Source organism: Misgurnus anguillicaudatus, chromosome 13 (genome assembly GCF_027580225.2).
Source record: "Misgurnus anguillicaudatus chromosome 13, ASM2758022v2, whole genome shotgun sequence".
NCBI lineage: Eukaryota > Metazoa > Chordata > Actinopteri > Cypriniformes > Cobitidae > Misgurnus > Misgurnus anguillicaudatus.
In genome coordinates, this window is record NC_073349.2 from 30956373 (window position 1) to 30979725 (window position 23353).

Consider the following 23353-nt stretch of genomic DNA (forward strand, 5'->3'; position numbering starts at 1 on the left):
CTTCAAATGCCATGTGAATATATTTCCTTAATATATATTTTCTAATGCTTTAAAATTATTAATATTATTTTAATATGAACAAAAATATACAAAAAAATCTGTGAAAAATATATTTCAGCAGATATATATTTTTGTCCATTTTTGTATATTTCCTGTATGGGGTACTACACTAACCATATGGTTTTTGAAAACCATGGTTTTCAAAACCATGGTTATTTTGTGGTTACCATGGTATTACTACAGAAACCATGTTTTTTTATTATTATTATTAAACCACAGTTTTTTTTTTAAGGGAAGTGTCCTATAACTCATTTCGCTCTCTTTTCAACCCAGTCTCACCCCATGGCGTCAATATTTGACGACACTTGACCATGCGTCAATATGTTGACGCGGAGGGTATACCTTTCGCGTCATTTTTTGACGAACTGGGGACTTCAATACTATTAAGTCCGTTGCATTCTCTTTCCTATTTTCTTACAATTTTCTACCATTTTCGCGTCGTTTTAGGGTTAGATTTACATAATGACATCCCTACCCAAATCTTTCCCTAACCCCAATGCCAGGCGACAACTGTTTAATTTCGCGTACCTGGTGGTGTTGAAGTCCCCAGTTCGTCAAAAAATGACGCGAAAGGTATACCCTCCCAGGGTTTTACTTTTTTTAATAAATTCCTTTCTATTTGGTTTTGGTGTCATCATGTTATCAACATTCTCAATACATTCTCATGTACATAAAGTTGTTAATTTATTTAGCATGATAAAACTTTACGACCCATTAACAAACCACCTCATACCTTATACATCCAGTCAGGCACGTGCAAGTTAGAGTTCCTCCCACTGCAACAAAACTTTTTTATATTGCATGAAGTTGCATAAGGTATATCGCTGTTATTATTTACTTGTGACATAATTTCACTTCATCTTTTACCTTAAATGAAGATGGGATTAGAATGTGTTTATTACTACTGGTTGTTATGAAGTGAGGTGAGATTGAGTCATCCAGATTTCTGTGGCATGTTTTCATCTTTGTAGTATTCAGTACTCAAAACCTTTCTTAACTTTTAATTATTTCCTCAGGTAAAGAATGAAGAAAAACAGGAAAATGGGGTGTTTTCCTGAACCTAGAAGTGCCTGCAGTGTCCTAAACATCTTTACGTTCATAGGTCATCATGTTTATACATTGCAATTATTTATGTTTTAATTTGATAGGTGATGTATTGTAAGCTGCTCATAGATTCATACCTCATAACATTAATGCTAGGAAAGAGTTAACACAACAAGGTGAGGTTTTACTTCCTCTATGTCATTGTCTCCACCCTCTTCTTCTGAAGCTAAACACAGAGGTGGTGTTGTGTTTGTAGTCAGTCTGTTGTAATGTAATGGGGATGGCTGCAATGTTTTTCGACCTGAACTCCGTAAGCCTGGCTTTGGTTCTGGGTTTGATCTTTCTGGTTCTGTTTGAGTTGATGAGGATTCATTTCAGCAGAGCCCGAACTCCACCTGGACCCACACCTTTCCCTTTTGTGGGAACAATACCATATTTTATAAAAGACCCAATGGGATCTATCAGATCAGTGAGTTTTTACTGTCTTAGTTTTATTCTTTCTCCTACTAAACACCTTCTGAAACTGTGAATATTTTTTATTTTACAACAGATATGTCTAAAAGTAGGTTTAGTGATTGTGCTGCTTTATTTTTTACCATTCTGTGATCACTCAAACAGTTTGGAGAATTGTCTAGTCTGTACCTGGGACGAAAACCATCAATAGTCTTAAATACACTCCAGATCACTAAGGAAGCCCTGATGCAAGAAGGTTCATCTTTTTCGGGAAGACCATCTTTACCTCTTGTAGAATTGATAACTAATGGACTCGGTCAGTAAAACTTGGATGTTTTGTACATGTAGATATCATAAGATCTGTATTAAATGCAGTTAATCTATGACACACGTTATGAGCTAGATGTTTATCAGCGGCAGATGCTTTTGTCCTCTTAAGGAAGTTGAGTGGGTCCCCATATACTTTCATTGTATGGAGAGGAACATTATAAACATCTACACCACAGTTGGTTCAAGTTTTTCTGTCTTTCTCAGGTATAATAATGACGAATGGTCACTCGTGGAGACAGCAGAGAAGGTTTGCTCTCCACACGCTCAGAAACTTCGGCCTGGGAAAGAAATCTGTAGAAGAGCGTGTGTTAGATGAAGCCGGTTACCTGGTTACTGAGATGCTCAAAGATGAAGGTTTGATATGTTCCTCCTCTATTCAGATTAATTCCTTAGTGTCTGGGTGTAAACATTTGATTTAAAATTTCTTATAGCATCTAATAGATTCTTCTTTGTGTGGATGACAATAAACGTAATATTTAAAATACATTTTGTTAGCTCACTCATATCTGTGCCCTATTTAAATCACATACTGATATATTTTGTCTTTATTAAAGGAAGGGCATTTAACCCAGAGCACGCCTTACAGAATGCAGTTTCAAATATAATCTGTTCCATCGTGTTTGGAGATCGCTTTGAATACGATAACAAACGCTTTGCGTACCTTCTGAAAATCCTCAAAGAGAACTTTATTCTGTCAGGGTCACCAGTAGGACAGGTAACTTTAAATCACTGGGCTGTAGACATCATCTTAATTTAATTATTTAATTTTACAGTTTTATATTCCTGAATTTGATAACACTTTACAATAAGGTTGTATTTGTAAACAAAAGTACACTGCAAAAAATGATTTTCAAGAAAAAAATTCTTAGTATTTTTGTCTTGTTTTCAGTAGAAAAATATCTAAAAAATCTTAAATTAAGATGCTTTTTCTTCATGAGCAAAATGACCTGATAAAATAAGTCTAGTTTTAAGACAAAAAATATCAAATTTAAGTGCAAACTTAAAACAAAAAAAATATCTGCCAATGGAGTGAGATTTTTCTTTTTGTTATTTTCTCACCCCATTGGCAGATAATTTAGCTTGTTTTAAGCACAAATTCACTTAAATTGTATAGTTTTTGTCTACAAACTAGACTTATTTTCTTGGGTCATTTTGCTCATCGGGAAAAAATACATCTTGGTTTGGGAGTTTCTGGATATTTCTACTGAAAACAAGACAAAAATACTAAGTAAGAAAGTCATTTTTTGCAGTGATAAACTTAGTATTTATTATTATTAGTTTGTTAATTTCAACATTTGCTAATACATTTTTTAAATCACATGTTGTAACTGTTAAAGGGCACATATTATGACCATGTTAACAAGACGTAAAGTCTCAGATGTGTCCAGAATGTGCCGGTAAAGTTTCAGCTCAAAATACCCCACAGATCGCCCCTATTTGGGTGGGAGCAAAAACTAGCCCTTATTCATGTGTGTACCTTTAAATGCAAATTAGCTACTGCTCCTCGCACTCGTACCAAAAGAGAAAGAAAATAGTGGTCAGTGTATAACTTGCTGAGGGCAGAAACTATGGTAAAACAGGACTGTCAAGTAAGCGGCCATGGGCGGGGCTTTATCAGTGTGACATCACATTGCTAAGAGAATCAAAACGGCATGTCTAATGAGACTGCTTTGATTTAATGGGGATTAAAAAGAAGTAGTGGATGGATTTATTTCATTGTAGTGTGGTGGTGTTTACACACTGCCAACACACATTTATATTCAAACACCTTGCAAAAGTGGATTAACATTTAACATTAGCTAATGCTCAGTGAACTAACATAAACAATGATGATGAAAACTATATCGTTGTTAGTTCATGTATTTAACAATGTTAACAAATACTTAACAACCTTCTTGTAAAGTGTTACACAGAATTCCAGTGGTCCTGAAAAATATATAAATGTTAGTCATTAGAAATAAAATGCTTGTGGCTTACAATTTTGTTTCATTAATAGCTTTATTGATTATTTGAGGGAGAAATACTTTGTAAATTATCCAAAGTAATTTCTGTAATACCTGAAAATGGGCAAACACTGAGCATCAATCTCTGTTTTAGATATTCAACTTGGTTCCTTTCATCAAGCACTTTCCTGGACCTCACCAGAAGATCCTTCAGAACGCCAATGAGTTAGTAAATTTCATTCACAAGGAAGTTAAAGAACACAGACAAACTTTGGATCCAGAAAACCCACGAGACTTCATTGATGCCTACATGCTAGAGATAGAAAAAGTGAGAGATACTCAAATTCTACTGTACCTGTCATGAAACTTTTACTTCAAACAACAGAACATTTCCTGCATTGTTGAGCTATACTGTATCTAAGCAAACCAAAAAATTTTACCTTTAGCAAAAGTCACACGAGGACTCAACGTTTCATGAGGAGAACATGGTGATGTCAGCAGCTGATCTCTTTTTGGCTGGAACTGACACGACGGCGACCACCATCAGATGGGGACTCATTTTCTTGATGGACAACCCAGATGTACAAGGTGATAATGGTGGATAAAACTTAAAAAATTCAATTCCAGGTTATAATCTACACCAGACTCATTAAAGGAAGCAACATGTGAGGTTTTCATAAAACAGAAGATCTGTTTAGATGTTCGGTGTCTGACTGTACCTAAACATGATGGTCATGATCAATGTCAATCTAGCTCATGTAATATGTTTTGTCACAGAGCGATGTCATAAGGAGATTGTTCAGGTGTTGGGTTATGATCGTCTGCCCAGCATGGATGACCGTGACAAACTTCCATACACATACGCCACTGTTCATGAGATTCAGCGCTGTGCTAACATTGTTCCTCTCGGTGTATTTCATTTAACCACACAGCCAACCAAACTAAGAGGATATGACATTCCTACGGTAAGGAATAAATTAATTTTCCTTACCTAGTAACTGTGATGGACTGATAGTTTGTGTTAAAAGAACAGTCACTCCTTTTGGGCTAAAATGTGTCCTGGACTTTGTGAGATTCCTTCAGAGATTTTAGCACATATTCAGAACGACTCTCTTTTATAGGGAACTATAATCATGACAAACTTAACAGCAATCTTCAGTGATAAGGAGCATTGGAAATGTCCGGACACTTTCAATCCAGAGAATTTCTTAGATGAGAAGGGTCATTTCTGCAAACCTGAGGCATTCATCCCTTTCTTAATTGGTGAGTTGATCACTTGTGATTCTGAAGAGTTGACAGATTTGACTACTTAAACTGATATTTACTGTGTTCATGTTCCTTCTTTAGGTCCGAGGGTTTGTCTCGGTGAGACCCTTGCAAGGACAGAGCTTTTCCTTTACTTTGTGTCTCTACTACAGCGGATTCATTTCTCCTGGCCACCGAACTCACAGCATCCAGACATGGATGGTATCATGGCTGTGGTGAGATACCCTCACCCCTTCAAAATCATCTGCCGTAGCCGAGATGCCAAAGACTGACCGTCAGTGACCCGACCCAAAACGCCAACAGACAGCTGAAGTCTATCTGCATCCAAATTAAGCATTTTAGATAGTGCTCAGAAGATGTATCTGGGTCATTCTACAGAAACATACACTTTTGGTATGTCAAGATGTCTTAAAATTAATTTCTTTTTCTAACATTTAAATTTAGACCACATTGTTAGATTACTCTTTGACTTTATGAGTACACATAAATGACAGCTTAATGATGTTTTATTTTTTGTGTGCATGTACTTAAAGACTGCATTCACAATTTTTTGTCACTGGTGTTACCTTACTTCTTTAGCAATATTAAAGGTGTTTATGATATATTATTTATAATTTTTTCAGCTTTAAAGCTTAATTCTGAAGTGTAGCAGATTTCAATGAATTTAAAATTATCATCATGTCACATGTGAAAGATTTTATTTCATGTGGAAAAAAAAACACAGTAACACCAGTGACACAACAAATCACCAGTCAGTGGTGTTACGGATCTTAACTGGTGTTACCCATAAGTAAGGTAACACCAGTGACAGTAACACCAGTGACAAGTTTCATGAAAAATGCATTTTATAAAATTGCTGCTGCAAAGTATCAAACCGCATTTTGTCAATCATTGTATACTCACTAAAATTAAGTAGTTTAATCCATTTGTATTCTAGTTTTTTGCAATTCCCAAACAATAAAGGAGGTCATAGCAGTGACTTAAACTAAAAGCTTCATGTGGAATCATGAGATAAATGAGAAGATTTCTGATAACTGAAAAGAGACAGTGGACTTACCATGGACTTCTCTTCAGATCTCCAGGAAAGTGAAAGAAGGAAGTCAAGTGATGTCATCAGTGTGATTTTGATTTAAAAATAAGAGCTTTTTGTTAAACTGTAACACCAGTGACACAACTCCAGGGGACCACTACTTTCATTATATATTTTATAATATTTATTTAGCATTTTGTTTTATAATGTAATTTACATCATATATTTGATAGTTATGGACACATTATTGTATTTTAAATGGAAAAAAACACTGTTTTTGATTTTAAAATAAAGCATTTTCCCCCTAACTGTGGGGACGAGCATTTCTGTGGTGCTTGGAATTCTAAAATAAAAATCAAATATTGCTACATTGATGGCTCAAAAACATGTAATTGTTCAAATAACATATTGTTTCATTTTAAAATACACTCTAAAAAAACAAACGGTGCTATATAGCACCAAAACTGTTGCTTTGGATTGTAACCATAGAAGAACCATTTTTAGTGCCATATAGCACCGGTGAAGAACCAGTGAAGCACCAGTGAAGCACCTGTGTAGAACCATATAGGGGCCATATAGCACCACTATAGCACCACATTTGGTTCTACATAGCACTATATGGTTCTACACAGGTGCTTCATTGGTGCTTCACCGGTGCTATATGACACTAAAAATGGTTCTTCTATGATCACGAGCAAAAAACCAATTTTGGTGCTTTATAGCACCGTTTGTTTTTTGAGTGTATAAAAAAATGTAACCCTTAAGTGTTTTTCAATTGTAAAATTTCTGTAAGGGCTAGGGACAGAAAAATTGACATTTCCGTAGAATGACCATCTTGTCAAAGGTCCTCAGGATTGTTGAAGTCTAACAACAAAAATAAAGTTTTTCCAGTGCAGTCATATTTATAAAGTCTAAAATTATAATTTTTTCCTTTTTTTGCAATTAAGAGCACCGGTCCACTGCTCTACTCGAGTCTACACCTGTGATTTAAACGGTTGTAGGACTGGTTATGTTACTATGCCATGTGACATATTACATATTATTATATAAGCACATGTTCATCCTCCGGATTAAAGTGTTTATGCACAGAAAGGCCTGACACTGTAGACTTCAGTTATGATGAATCTGCCCTACTAAGTTGTCACAGTTTTGTTAACCATGCAGGTGTTATTTAGGCTGTTTAACAAATTTTGGTTCGTTTTGAAATGTTGCCACATGAAGCAAATAAAACTGAGAAAATGCAACAAATGACTGTTTTACAAGACTGATTCTGAATTTACTCTATTTTTGGGAATATTAAGGGAGTTGAAGATTGAACATTTCATATTTTTCTCTTGTTTTTTTGAGGTCATTACTACTATTTAGGTCAGTTTAATCATTAGCATTATAAATATTCCTTGTGTAATTAATTTATCATTATATAACTATATGACCTATGAACAAAGCTCATCATGAGTTACACCCACTCAGTCATGTGCAAGTTATGATTTCAACAAAATTGAGCTATTGCATGAGGTTGCATAAAATATTGCTGTTATGCTTCACCTTTGGCATAATTTTACTTTGTTACACCTTTATAGATCATGTGACTAATGAAGATAAAGTTAAAGGGATAGTTCACCCAAAAATGAAAATTCTGTCATCATTTACTCACTCTTATGTTGTTATATCAATTTCTATTTTCTGATAACACAAAGGAAGATATTTTGAGAAATATTTGTTACCAAACGGTTTGTGGACCCCATTTACTTCCATAGTTTTCTCTTTCCCTACTATGGAAGTCAATGGGGTCCACAAATGGTTTGGTTACAAACATTTCTCAAAACATCTTCCTTTGTGTTCATCACAAAAAAGTAAATAATTTTATTTTTATATTATTATTTTTATTTTCATTTTTTATTTTATATAAAATCTCTTTTACAAAAGAGACCAGCAGGCGTACAGTAAGACAATACAATTTTACAGTACAGGAAACAGGAGTGGTTTCCTGAACCTAAAAGTGCCTGCCGTGTCTTAAACCTCTGACTTTAACATTAATAGGTCATCATGTTTATACATTACAATTATTTATGTTTTTCTTTTATAGCTGATGTATTGTAAATTGCTCATGGATTCATACTTCATAACATTAATGGTAGGAAAGAGTTAACATAACAGGCTGAGTTTTTACTCCCTCTCTGTTATTGTCTCCACCCTCTTCTTCTTCTGAAGCTTATAAAGTAAACACAAAGGTCGTGTTTGTGTTCAGTCTGTTGTAAGAGGGACCGCTGCAATGATTTTCGACCTGAACTCCGTGAGCCTGGCTTTGGTTCTGGGTTTGATCTTTCTGGTTCTGTTTGAGTTGATGAGGATTCATTTCAGCAGAGCCCGAACTCCACCTGGACCCACACCTTTCCCTTTTGTGGGAACTTTACCACATTTCATAAAAGACCCAATGGGATGTCTCAGATCAGTGAGTTTTTACTTGGTCATATTCTTTCTTCTCCTCCTAACCCTCTTCTGAAACTGTGAAGATGTTTTATTTCACCACAGATATGTGTGAAAACATCTAAAAGTACTTGAAGGTTTATGCACAAAGAAGTTTATTTTTTACTCTTCTGTGATCAATCAATCAGTATGGAGAGATGACTACTGTATACCTTGGAAGAAAACCAGCAATAATCTTAAATACACTACAGATCACCAAGGAAGCCCTGGTCCAAGAGGCTTCATCTTTTTCAGGAAGACCATCTTTACCAGTTATAGACTGGGTAACTAAAGGACTCGGTCAGTAAAACTTTTTTGTTTGGATGATTTGGACATGTAGATATGCGATATCATGCTGTTATGTAAGATCTGTAATAAACACAATCAATCTATGACATGTGTTATGAGCTAGATGTTTATCTACCAGCAGATGCTTTTGTCCTTATAAGGACATCATAAACATCTACACCACAGTTGGTTCAAGTTTTTCTGTCTTTCTCAGGAATTTTAATGACGAATGGTCACTCGTGGAAACAGCAGAGAAGGTTTGCTCTCCATACGCTCAGAAACTTCGGCCTGGGAAAGAAATCTGTAGAAGAGCGTGTGTTAGATGAAGGGCATTACCTGGTTACTGAGATGCTCAAAGATGAAGGTTTGAGATGTTCCTCCTCTATTCAGATTCATTCCTTAATGTCTGGGTGTAAATATTTGATTTCAAAAGTCATACAGCATCTAAAGCTCACTCATATCTGTATCAAATGTGTCCTATATTTAAATCACATACTGATATTTTTTGTCTTTATTTAAGGAACGGCATTTGACCCGCACCATGCCGTACAGAATGCAGTTTCAAATATAATCTGTTCCATCGTGTTTGGAGACCGCTTTGAATATGATAACAAACGCTTCGCATACCTTCTGAAAATCCTCAATGAAAACATCATGCTATCCACCTCACCTTTAGGACAGGTAAATTCTAATCATTTGGCTGTAGACTGTGACATCATTTTGTTATTTTACTGTTTAATATTCAGAGTTGGTCATGTAAAACCTGGAAATATTTGGGATTTGTTAAACATGGTGATTAGTGTTGTAGTTCTTGAGACCGGTCTCGGTCATCAACTTCTTTGATGGCATACACGCACACACACGCACACACACACACACACACACACACACACACACACACACACACACACACACACACACACACACACACACACACACACACACACACACACACACACACACAGACACAGACACACAGAGCCTAATCATATGTATATTCCATATTTTAAGTGGTTTGATGCAGTGACTTGCACTGGTCTTGGTCTTGACTTGGTCGCGACCCTTTAAAGTCTTGGTCTTGTCTCAGTCTCGGCCTGTCTTGGTCTTGGTCATGACTTGGTCTCGGTTTAGGTGGTCTTGACCACAACACTAATGGTGATTTCCAGAAAATCTAATGATTTGCCTCCTCTTTGGGATGGTACCACAAGTCACAACTTGCAGAACATGCTCCTCTGTAGGCGAACATCTCAACCGTGACCTTGACATGAGCAGCTTTTGGCAGCCAATGCAATCTGATACCGAGAGGTGTGGCATGCTTTCTCTTTCTCTAGTCCAGACAGAACAAAACCCTGAACAAGAAGTTATATAACGTGCTCGGGTCTGATCTTTTAACATTGTGCAAGGCACATTTGCAAGACGAAACTGTTTTAGTGATATGGTTTGTAAATGTAAAGTGATTATCAATCACCACTTCAAGGGTCTTGGCTGTCCTGGAATGAGTTATGAACCTAACTGGATGGAGAGGTTGTGACAAAGTTGTGGGTTGGCCACATAAACATCTTTTCATCGTTTCATCTTTGCAACGTTAAGTTTATGATTGGATTGTCTGGTTGGAATTAGAAGTGTGATGAAAGAGTGAGCACAGGTTGCACCTAAAAGCCAAACACTGAGCATCAATCTCTGTTTTAGGTATTCAACATGGTTCCTTTCATCAAGCACTTCCCTGGACCACACCAGAAGATCTTTCAGAACGCCAATGAGTTACTGAATTTCCTTCATCAGGAAGTTAAAGAACACAGACAAACTTTGGATCCAGATAACCCACGAGACTTCATTGATGCCTACATGCTAGAGATAGAAAAAGTGAGAGATACTCTAGCAGTTAAATCTCAAATCTGCATCTAGTTGAGCTATATCTTAAACAAACCAAAACATTTTTACCTTTAGCAAAAGTCACACGAGGACTCAACGTTTCATGAGGAGAACATGGTGATGTCAGCAGCCGATCTGTTCTTGGCTGGAACCGATACGACGGCGACCACCATCAGATGGGGACTTATCTTCTTGATAGACAACCCAGATGTACAAGGTGATAATGGTCTATAAAACTTTAAAATTTGAGGTATAAAATGCAAGTTATAATCTACACCAGACTCATTAAAGGAAGCAACATGTGAGGTTTTCATAAAACAGAAGGTGTCTGACTGTACCTGAACATAATGCATGTAATATGTTTTGTTACAAGAGCGATGTCATAAGGAGATTGTTCAGGTGTTGGGTTATGATCGTCGGCCCAGCATGGATGACCGTGACAAACTTCCATATACATACGCCACTGTTCATGAGATTCAACGCTGTGCTAACATTGTTCCTCTTGGTGTAGTTCATGAAACCACACAGCCAACCAAACTAAGAGGATATGACATTCCCAAGGTAATGAATGAATGAATTTTCCTTACTTAACTGTGATGGACTGATAGTTTGTGTTAAAAGAACAGTCACTCCTTTTGGGCTAAAATGTGACCTGGACTTTGTGAGTCCTATCTTTAGCACATATTCCGATTGACTCTCTTTTATAGGGAACTATGATCTCAGCCAACTTAACAGCAATTTTCAACGATAAGATGAACTGGAAATGTCCGGACACTTTCAATCCAGAGAATTTCTTAGATGAGAACGGACATTTCCACAAACCTGAGGCGTTCATCGCTTTCTCAATGGGTGAGTTGTTCACTTGTGGTTATGAAGAGTCAACAGATTTGACTATAAGCAGCATTTGTTAAACTGATTGTGTGTTTGTTCATTCTTCAGGTCCGAGGGTTTGTCTTGGAGAGACCCTTGCAAGGACGGAGCTTTTCCTTTACATTGTGTCTCTACTACAGCGGATTCGTTTCTCCTGGCCACCAAACTCACAGCATCCAGACATGGATGGTATAGTAACTGCGTTGAGACACCCTCATCCCTTCAAAATCATCTGCCGTAGCCGAGATGCCAAAGACTGACCATCAGTGACCCGACCCAACACGCCAACAGACAGCTGAAGAACACTGAAGTCTATCTCAGACTCAGAACAGATATCTTGTCGAAGGTCCTCAGGATTGTCATAGGTCCACAACAAAAATAAAATTTAAAAAAATAAAAGCATCCTTTTTTCCCCACTACTGTACTGTGCTTAGTAGATTTAGGGGTGGAGCCAAAACTCATATTGCACACCTGTGTTTAAAACTATTGTATTACTAGTTATGTTTCAAGATCGTGTGCACAATTTATTTGTTGAGTTTAAGAAGAAAATGCAGTTGTCCTGTATGTAGCCTATATAATCCTATATGTAACACTTCTTAGTTATGACTAGACACCAGAAAACTTCAATAGATGTTTTCATAGGACGCATGCATGTTGTCGCGGTTACCCGTCTGGACAGAACTTAATTTCGGGTCTCTGTTTAATGGTCTGACTAGTGGCTAAACTCTGGAACAAATGCCTTTTTGAAAATAACAAATGTTTTGATTTCCTAAAAACAAGGGGAGACAGCGATCATGGATCAATGATATGCTGGTTTGTAGTTAAAGTGTAACTAAACCCCTGGTCAGAGCCTGACTCCACCCACTGGCAATATTTGAAAAATGCAAGAAAACTGGGCAGACCCCAACGGAGATAGAGGGGACGAACTAAGTGTGTGGTGAGATCGTAACAAGGGCGTGGTTAGCTTGAACCTGCTTACATCACAAAGTATTTTTTGGACCCAACATCCAATAGGAAAATTCAACTACAGTAGCCACCGTTCAACCTGAAGAGGGCAGCACTTAGACGTTTTTACACCATATATTGTAGTATTGAAACACTTAATAACCAAATGTCAAAAAAGTTACTAAAATCAATGAACAGCACTAATAAAGCCCCATTCTTACAGATCATTAACTAAAAAAATTTAGTTTAGGGTTTAGTTACACTTTAAAGGGATAGTTCCCCCAAAAATTTTAATTCTGTCATTTACTCACTCATGTTGTTAAAAACCTGCATAAATGTCTTTGTTCTGGTGAACACAAAAGCAGATATTCTGAGAAATGTGCGTAACCAAAACCCATTTACATTTTTCCAACTATTATTTTTGGGTAAACTATGCCTTTAACATTTACCTTTACTTTAATTTTACACCGAAAAATTAGCTCAATGTATTTTTTTTTTCGCTTTAACTATTATTTAAATTAAGTTAATCTACTTTTTTATTTTGCTTGTTATTAAAAATAAACCACTCTAAGGGGCGGTTTCCTAGACAGGGTTTAGGTTATTCCAAGACTAGGCCTTAATAATATTAGGTCATATAAGAAATTTTTACAAACATACCTTACAAAAAACACTACAGATGTGCATCTTAAGACAAAACAATGACAATGAAATATGTTAAAATTAAACAAGGTGTTTTCAAATTAAAGCAGTTCAAACATGCATTTTAGTCTGGGACTAGGATAAACCCTGTCCAGGAAACCACCCCTAAAAGGACTCTATTGTTATTGACACTTTATGTAAGTTTACCAGAAGTTACGTTTGTTCCAAGAAAGACGTTTGTTTATGTTGTTACTGCTAAAATGTCTATTTAATTAAATGTCCTTGTCATGTCTGGTTGTAATATATCTTATTACACTGGCTCAGGTTTGCTTAAAATTAAGCAAACCTAAATAAAAAAAATGTTTTGAGTGTTTCGAATTTTTTTTAGAAATTCATTATTTATTATTAAAGGTTCCGAAGAAGGTAAAACTGTATTTATTTAGGCATATGAATAATACGAGTTGTGTACATGGTAATGACATATCGTAAGCCTCAGTAACGTTATTTTCTGCAGTTCAATTTATACTATATTATGACACTCGTGTTTTATGATATTTTTAATAAAATGTTCAAGCGGTTTTAATTGTAATGAATTGCCTGAAACCCTCTATAGAAGAAAATTTTCCTGAAAGGCATTTTGTGAAACAAGAAATCCTGAGCAACTTTAAAAAAAGTCTGGCGGGGAATGAGTTAATAAAGCCACATACATTCTATGTAGATATCAGAGAACAATTTACTGCATCAAAAAAATTGGCACGTTTAACTACATTTCACAAACTTTCATTACACAAAAATGCCGTTTAAACCGATCAATACTTTTTCTATATGGATCCATCAAATAATTTCTATAAATAAACTCGTGTAAACACCCAAAAAGCTACAGTTTAAGTGGGCGCGTGCCGCTGATATTTCTCTCCTCATCTTCAGCTGTTGCTAGGAGAGACACAGGTCCGTTCTGATTGGTCTGTCTCTAACCGTCTTAAGCCAATCAGCATTCGATCCGATAAACGTTCACGGCATGTCTGCAGGCTCGCACCGTCTGCCGTTATTATAATATTACACATGTATGATTCTTATAACTGTTTGTAGTAACGCATTGCAGGTTTTCTTCGTTTCGTCGTTTAATCTCCCGGTATATTCGGCCGTTTGTCGCGTGTGACGCGGTGGCTGAAGCTCCGGGTGGAAATGGCGGACAGAGAAAGAGACTGTCGCTGCAGAAGCAGAAAAAATGAACAGATCTGAGAAAACTACGAATTTCAATCGAGACCCTTTGAGATCAGATTACGAGCGATAGGACATCAGACTCATCGCGTGCTGTACGGTTAGTGTTTATGTCTTCATTACGGTTGTGTGATTACTGCGGGTATATAACTGATCCCAGTGCGCGTATGCTCGGGCCTGTGCAGTTTATTTCATAGGAAATAAATAAAGATAACGAAAGGTGTTGTTTATGTCTGGGATTAAACACACGTGCTGTGGTGGTTTAATACAGAATAATAGCATTGATTTGGCCTGTTTGTGCGCCCATCACTGACCCAGTGCCTCTGCAAGCTTTATAAAAGAACATTCAAGAGAAACATTGACAAAAATCACTTAAAGGGATAGTTCACCCTAAAATGAATATTCTGTCACCATTTACTCCTCAGGTTGTTACAAACCTGTATACATTTCTTTGTTCTGCTGAACACAAAGGAAGATCATCATTTAAGTTTGTAATCAAGCAGTTTTGGAGCACCATTGACGTCCATAGTAGGAAAAACAATACTATGGTAGTATTAGTCAGTGATGCTCCAGAACTGTTTAATACAAACATTCCTCTAAATATTTTCTTTTTCAGTGGAACAAATACATTTATACAGGTTTAAAACAACCTGAGGGTGAGTAGATGAAAGAAATTTTATTTTGGGGTAAACTGTTACCTTAATATTAGATATGCATTCTTTAGCATGGGAGATGCTTGTACAAATATTATTATATTATATTAGGATTAGAGGTTTGTATTGATATAATCTTATAATTTTTTCTTGTTTTTTTTTCTGCTTATATAGATGATCCTGACAGCATATATAAACACCTGTGTCCTTCACCAGGTAAAGGCTATACATAAATATTCATGTGTTGGATATAGACTGGGTATTTTTTCTGTTTACCTGTGTTATGACCAGTGACACCTACTGACCATTTTTAAGGGTATTTAGCCCGTCATGTGTTTCTCGTTATGTTATGTTATGTTATGTTATGTAAACTTATGTGCATCATGCCTCATGTCAAAATATGTGTCTGCTGCAGACGCTTCAAAGATACTCTCTTAATCTCGTGTAATCAGAGTTTAGTGTTAAGTTAGTGTCTTGCGAGTATTTTGTGAACATGAGCGTTGCTTATTATAAACCCCTTCGACGCATGTGGAGCAGGCATGTACCTTGACATGATGCACATAGGTTCCCATGACACACAGAACACATATTTTGCATACTGTACCGAGCAACACACATGACGCACCGGGCACATATTTTGACATAATGAGTCACACACATGACGCACCGAACATATTTTGACATGATGAGCTACACACACGACGCACCCTAAATACATATTTTGACATGATGAGCCACACAAAACGCATCGAACACATATTTTGACATGATGAGCCACACGCATGATGCACCGAACATATATTTTGACATGATGAGCCACACGCATGATGCACCGAACATATATTTTGACATGATGAGCCACACCCATGACACACCGAACATATATTTTGACATGATGAGCCACACGCATGATGCACCGAACATATATTTTGACATGATGAGCCACACACAACGCATCGAACACATATTTTGACATGACGAGCCGCACACATGGCGCAGCGGACACATATTTTGACATGATGAGTCACACACATGATGCACTGAACATATTTTGACATGATGAGCCACACACAACGCACCCTGAACACATACTTTGACATGATGAATCACACACAACACATCGAACATATATTTTGACATGATGAGCCACACACATGACACACAGAACATATATTTTGCCATGATGAGCCACACACAACACATCGAACATATATTTTGACATGATGAGCCACACACATGACACACAGAACATATATTTTGACATGATGAGCCACACACAACGCATCGAACACATATTTTGACTTGACGAGCCACACGCATGACAGACCAAACATATTTTGACATAACGAGCCACACATGACGCACCGAACACATATTTTGACATGACGAGCCACACGCATGACGCACCAAACACATATTTTGACTACCATAGAGCCACACGCATGACGTGCTGAACACATATTTTGACATGGCGAGCCACACGCATGACGTGCCGAACACATATTTTGACATGACGAGCCACACACGCCATGTCAAACCAGCATGGACCAGCATGGGAATTATGCTGGTCTATGCTGGTTTAGCTGGTGGTCACCAGCATACCAGCACCAAAACACAACTTATGCTGGTCTTGCTGGTATGACCAGCATGGCATGCTGTGCTAATGCTGGTTTGGTGCTGGTTTAGCTGGTGATGATGCTGGTGCTGGTTAAGCTGGTGTTCACTAGCAAACCAGCACTAAAACACAAAATATGCTGGTCTTGCTGGTATGCTGTTTTTTAGCAGGGATGATGCGCCAAACACATATTTTCTGAAAATGTGAACTTTTTACCAACTTTATCAAACATTTTAAAATGCTTCTTCTCTCCTGCCAGGTGTCCTTTTCTAGATTAACATCCTGCTGTTGAAAGACTCTGAGGGGTCAAACTGTGCCACTCTAGCAGCAGTTCTGGAGGAAGCGGAGGAGCGGGTGTTTCGGTGGCGCCACGCCCTGCTTCAGGGTATGGAGTACCACAGTTCAGGGACGTTGCCTCTCTTGGGCAGCCCGCGCTACTGCGCTGGAGGCAACAGTGGCAGCGGGTACCTGTGCCAGACCGGGCACTGCTGCCAGGAGACGGGATGCTGTACCTACTACTATGAGCTGTGGTGTACGTCCAATAGTGTCTTACACTTTTAACATACATTAATAGTTTACACAAAAACAGATTCGGTCATCTTATGGCCTTTAAAAACATTGCCTTTTGTGGTTTAAAAAAGAAACATATGGATTATCTCTCTTTCTCTTTTATGACACAGAAGAGATAATGTTTAGCAAGAACATTCACACAAAAATTGGCAAAAACTATTTTAATAAATACTCATGTCCAGATGAATAATTACACCTGTTGCATTTGTACAAAATTCTGCTTTAGAATGTGGATATTGAGTTTTATTGCCATTCACTGTTCCAAGAAATGATGTGTGTTTGTGCACCTCAGGGTTCTGCTATGGAGTGTGTGTTTCAGGGTTCTGGTTGCTATGGAATGTGTGTTTTAGGGTTCTGGTTGCTATGGAGTGTGTGTATAAGTGTGCATTTCAGGGTTCTGGTTGCTATGGACTATGTGTTTAAGGGTTCTGGTTGCTATGGAGTGTCTGTCTCTGTGTGTCTTTCAGGGTTCTGGTTGCTATGGAATGTGTTTTTAGGGTTCTGTTGCTATGGAATGTGTGTTTTAGGGTTCTGGTTGCTATGGAGTGTCTGTCTCTGTGTGTATTTCAGGGTTCTGGTTGCTATGGAATGTGTGTTTAGGGTTCTGGTTGCTATGGAATGTGTGTTTTAGGGTTCTGGTTGCTATGGGGTGTCTGTCTCTGTGTGTCTTTCAGGGTTCTGGACTGGTTGCTATGGAGTGTGTGTCTCTGTGTGTATTTCAGGGTTCTGGTTGCTATGGAATGTGTGTTTTAGGGTTCTGGTTGCTATGGAGTGTGTGTATAGGTGTGCATTTCAGGGTTCTGGTTGCTATGGAATGTGTGTTTTAGGGTTCTGGTTGCTATGGAGTGTCTGTCTCTGTGTGTCTTTCAGGGTCCTGGACTGGTTGCTATGGAGTGTGTGTCTCTGTGTGCATTTCAGGGTTCTGGTTGCTATGGAATGTGTGTTTGAGGGTTCTGGTTGCTATGGAATGTGTGTTTTAGGGTTCTGGTTGCTATGGAGTGTGTGTATAGGTGTGCATTTCAGGGTTCTGGTTGCTATGGAATGTGTGTTTTAGGGTTCTGGTTGCTATGGAATGTGTGTTTTAGGGTTCTTCTTCTTAGTGTGTGTTATGTGTGTGTGTGTGTGTGTGTGTGTGTGTGTGTGTGTGTGTGTGTGTGTGTGTGTGTGTGTGTGTGTGTGTGTGTGTGTGTGTGTGTGTGTGTGTGTGTGTGTGTGTGTGTGTGTTTCTGGGTTCTTGATGTTATGGAGTGTGTGTTAATGTGTGAGTTTCAGGGTTCTGGTTGCTATGGAGTGTGTGTTTCTGTGTTCTTGATGTTGTGGAGTGTCTGTTAATGTGTGCGTTTCAGGGTTCTGGTTGCTATAGAGTGTGTGTTTCTGGGTTCTTGATGTTATGGAGTGTGTGTGTTTTTGTGTTTGTGTCTGTGTGTCTTTCAGGGTTCTGGTTGCTATGGAGTGTGTGTTTCTGGGTTCTTGATGTTATGGACTGTGTGTTAATGTGTGTGTGTGTGTGTGTCTTTCAGGGGTCTGGTTGCTATGGAGTGTGTTTTTGGGTTCTTGATGTTATGGAGTGTGTGTGTGGGTGTGTGTGTGTCTGTGTGTCTTTCAGGGTTCTGGTTGCTATGGAGTGTACTCATCTTGTTCAGCTGTTGCTGTGCGTATCGTCACCGTCAGGCGAAACAGCGAGTGCAACAGCAGCAGAGACAGAGAGAGATAAACCTCATGGCGTATCATGGAGCGTGCAGTTACCCCTCTTCCATGTTTGACCTCAGTAAGAACGCTCACAGACACACACACACACACACACACACACACACACACACACACACACACACACACACACACACACACACACACTATCAAAGGCTCTTATTGTGTCACACTGAAAAACAGCAGAGCCAACTGACTGCTCAATATCTGACCATTTCAACAAAATTGATTTACAAATGACTGCAAACTACACAGCATTGCGCGTATGAATCAATTGGTGTAGACCACAGTCAGAAGAAATAATCTTGAGTTTTTATTGGCAGGTTTCCTCGCTTCTCTCAAACTGCCTTCCTATGAGGAAGTGGCAGCCCAGCCCAGCACCCCACCCCCTCCCTACAGCTCTGTTGCGTACCCGCGAGGCTCCGCCCATCCAGGCCCAAGTCACATGCTGTCGTCTCAGAGTTCTGACAACTACACCAGCTGCTCCTGCGACTCTTGCTGTCCATCATCTCCCTGTAGCTCTTCCCCGTCTTCTGCGCAGCTCACAGACGAGACAGACACTAGCCACGCTTCCACGCCCTCCCTCAGCGAGCCTCGACGCGGCCGCTTAGGGGCAGCCGTCACACACGACGTGACGATTTCAATGCCTCTGAACAACGATAGCAGCCAATCCCCTACACTCAACACGGCAGAGGCGGAGCTCTCAACGATCTCAACACCCCTGGACTGCAACGGCAACAACACGGTGAACACAGTCGGCAGCAAACCCTCGAAGAATAGCAATGTTAACATTGGCAAACCTACCGAATCGTGTGATGCAGTCCACATCAGTAGTGAAACCATCTGTGATGCAGCGTCCACCAGTCCAACATCTAAGAATGTAACCAGCCTCTGTCTAAACAACACAAGACCTACTGTAACCGGGACGACGGCCTCACCACCTCCCTCCTCATCCCTGCATCTTTTCTCTGTGTCAGACCCACTTGGAGTTCAGCCTGTATTGCAGAGGGAGGAGCCTGTACAAGATGCTCCGCCCCCACAATCTCCACCTCGATCGGCCGTCTTTTCTCCCGGTGTGGAACCAGAACGCCGCGATTCCGCCGTAAGCGATCTCGATGTGGACCAGACGCACTTTCAGCAACGACGGCTCACCGGCGACTCGGGCATCGAGGTTTGTCGCTGCCGCGTTGAAGAGGAGGACGATGAGGATGATGAAGGTCAAGTGGAGTTGACTACGGGAACAAACGATGGTCTTCACGATAGCCCAGACTGTTCTGCGAGAGCCGGTCATTTGACAACAGAAGGGGGTGGAAAAAAGGCACGGTCCATTTCCACGCCGCCTCCGTCGACTGAGACGGTCGTAATTGCCATGGAAACCGACTGAAGTGAGTGATCAGATCTTCTAAATGGGTTGTGGCACCAACATCAGTAATGGTATCTCCCTATCGAGACCACCTGTGGCTGTACCTGTACAGACGGATGTTAGAAGAAACACAACGTTATTCTTTGACTTCGAGTTATATATCTCTGTCTGTCTAGTTCCTCACCTTTCTGTCATAACACAGACTGTTGACTAAAGGTGCTTACACACTAAAGATCAAGTTTTGAGGTTGGGGCAAGTTGTCAGCTGGACCCGCCTTTGAAAGTCGCATTGGAGTGCGTTGCATCAAAAGTTCATATTTACAACTTTTGGTCCGATAACGTGACATCTCCATTAAAATGAACGAATGCAGCGTAAACTCTAAAGTGTAGCTGAGCTCAGATCTTCATATCTGTCACTGTGACGTCTGTATGTGTGATGAATGCTTTACTTTCTCTCTGACTGTCAGACTGCTTCGAAGCACCAACCCCAGCATACACACACAACAGCATCCTTCCCGGTTGCTATGAATTCTGGGTAATGCAGACAGCGCTCGATAAAGACCTAAACATTTCCTCACCAGTTTTTCAGAGTTCTGGTGCTCAACGAAACCCACTAAAATCCCCCCGTGTTCCAGAACACCAGCTCGACCAGAACAGATGCTGCATCACAAACACATCTCAGGACATTTCTTTAGTTCATTGTTTATGTTTATTAACATACGGTTACGTCTTGGTACAGCAAAGTTCATTTATAACATGTAGGCAGGTACATTTCACAAAACTAGTTGCCCTTGAAATCAAAAGATTCAAATACATTTAAATTAAAAAGGAGATGAAGCCCACACTGCAAAAAATTATTTTCAAGAAAATAATCTCTTAGTATGTTTGTCTTGTTTTCAGTAAAAATATCTAACAATTCTTAAATTGGGATGCTTTTTCTTGTTGAGCAAAATGACCTAAGTAAATAAGTCTAGTTTTTAGATCAAAAATATCAAATTTGGGTGATTTTGTGCATAAAACAAGCAAAAAAATCTGCCAATGGGGTAAGAAATTTTTTCTTGAATTTTTCTTGAATTTAGTGTTTTGGACAAACGTTCAAGATTTTTTGCTTACCCCATTGGCAGATTCCCCCGCTTGTTCCACGCACAAAAACACCTTAATTTGATACCTTTGGTCCAAAAACTAGACCTATTTTCTTGGGTCATTTTGCTCATCAAGAAAAAGCATCTCAATTTAAGAATTTTTAGATATTTTACTGAAAACAAGACAAAAATTCTAAGATTTTTTTTCTTGAAAATCATTTTTTGCAGTGCAGTAGGACCATTAGGACTTGTTTCTGCATTGTGGCATTGTTTTCATGACAGTTGTTATTGTAATACAAACAAATTATTATATTATTTACATGATCAAGTATTTATCATCATGGTGGCATTTGCTGTTTCTGCTTCAATGTGAATTTAACATAAAAAGGTTTTTAATGAATCTATTCAGATGATCGTTATTATGAAATAAATACTACAATGCAATAAACCCTAATGATCCTATAAACAGGCGTTATGTTAGGTTTAAACGTGACCTGGATGATTTCTGTGACATTCACCCAGACAGCCTGTTAACATACATAGATATATATTGAAATAGATACGATTACCCATAAGAATAAATGTAGTAGCTTCAGATTGAATATATAAGCTCTCTCTCTATATATAAATGATCTATATTTTGTACGCATGCTGTTAGGAGTCTGTGGTGTGCTGCTGTTTCATGTTATCAGAGGGGTTCTGTGTGCCATCTTTAGAGTATTGACAGTGTTTCCAGCATCACTGTTACGTTACCATGATGTTACTATGACAACCCACTCTAGTGTGAGCAATAGAGAGTGTTTGATGTTAATGTGAGACACTATGAAAGGTATAAACATTTAAAGAGACTAAACGCTTTATTGAAACAACACAATGCGTCGTCTGTAATCTCTGTTTGTCCAGCAAATGCCTTGTTTGTGTGTGTACGCGCGTGCGTGCGTGCGTGCGTGTGTGTGTGTGTGTACTGGTATGTGATTTACGAGGACACAAATGTTTATAATGATCTATATAACAACATAAGCACATTCCTGTGTCCAAATGGCTTAAAAATATAGTAAAAAGTAATTTTGTACAAATAAAAAAATGGCTAAATTTAGGTTTAGAAGTTGGGGCAGTGGTTCTCAAACTGGGGGGCGGGCCATCCTTGGGAGGACGCGAGATGGTGCCGACATTTTATAAAATATGTTAATTTATCATAAATTCATTAAGCCTCAGAAAATAAGGATACTAATCAACAGCACCACATTGTATCCTTTAAAATGTTTCATTTTGTTTAATTTAAATTCTAAGTTTGAGATTGTATGTCAGGAATGTTCTTTGGGGGTTGCAAAAGCATGCACCCTACACCAGTGTTTGGGAACATTACTTTTAAAAGTAATGCATTACAAAATTAAGTTACTCCCGAAAAAAGTAACTAATTGCATTACTTACTTTTTATGGAAAGTAATACTTATGTTACTTTCAAGTTACTTTTTCTTACTTGGCTGAGGCTTGATCTCTTAGGCCTTGCAGGTGTTTTTTATGACTGAGAAGTTCTGCATTCAGAAACTTTTTTCGTTATGCCGCACGCTTAAAAGTGCGTAATTCTACACTACGTTCAGTTTAATTCAGTATATTTTTTTCATCTAATTGATTAAACTGAAAAGTAACTTGCATTACTTTTTAAAAAAAGTAACTGAAATATTAATGTGTACATTTATAAAGTAATGCGTTACTTTGCTCGTTACTTCAGAAAAGTAATATTATTACATAATGCACGTTATTTGTAATGCGTTACCCCCAACACTGCCCTACACAAGGGCACGTTTAACCTCATTATTCCCAAAAAAGCTTAATTTTTTCTGCAAATATCACTTTTTTACTTAGTATTTTTGTCTTGTTTTCAGTAGAAATATCTAAAAATTCCTAAGTAAAATGACCTAAGAAAGTAAGTCTAG

General features: G+C 38.4%; 3 protein-coding genes across 3 annotated transcripts; all 3 read left to right on the forward strand.

The window, feature by feature from the left end:
- The first annotated feature begins 1709 nt into the window (after positions 1–1709).
- LOC129431452 (cytochrome P450 2J2-like) lies at positions 1710–6447 on the forward strand. The gene is made up of 8 exons (XM_073875585.1): positions 1710–1873; positions 2092–2241; positions 2442–2602; positions 3985–4158; positions 4277–4418; positions 4608–4795; positions 4952–5093; positions 5178–6447. The coding sequence occupies exons 1-8, from the start codon at positions 1804–1806 to the stop codon at positions 5366–5368; spliced, it is 1218 nt and encodes a 405-aa protein (XP_073731686.1). The 5' UTR covers positions 1710–1803; the 3' UTR covers positions 5369–6447.
- Positions 6448–8355: 1908 nt separating this feature from the next.
- Positions 8356–12006, forward strand: LOC129431451 (cytochrome P450 2B4). Its single transcript, XM_073875587.1, has 9 exons — positions 8356–8573; positions 8728–8892; positions 9095–9244; positions 9401–9561; positions 10570–10743; positions 10828–10969; positions 11126–11313; positions 11460–11601; positions 11692–12006. The coding sequence occupies exons 1-9, from the start codon at positions 8399–8401 to the stop codon at positions 11880–11882; spliced, it is 1488 nt and encodes a 495-aa protein (XP_073731688.1). The 5' UTR covers positions 8356–8398; the 3' UTR covers positions 11883–12006.
- Positions 12007–14183: 2177 nt separating this feature from the next.
- On the forward strand, positions 14184–21170 carry LOC129431019 (uncharacterized). Its single transcript, XM_055188698.2, has 5 exons — positions 14184–14527; positions 15255–15296; positions 16955–17227; positions 18872–19033; positions 19296–21170. Exons 3-5 carry the CDS (start codon positions 17083–17085, stop codon positions 20354–20356), a joined length of 1368 nt encoding a protein of 455 aa, XP_055044673.2. The 5' UTR covers positions 14184–14527; positions 15255–15296; positions 16955–17082; the 3' UTR covers positions 20357–21170.
- Positions 21171–23353: the final 2183 nt, after the last annotated feature.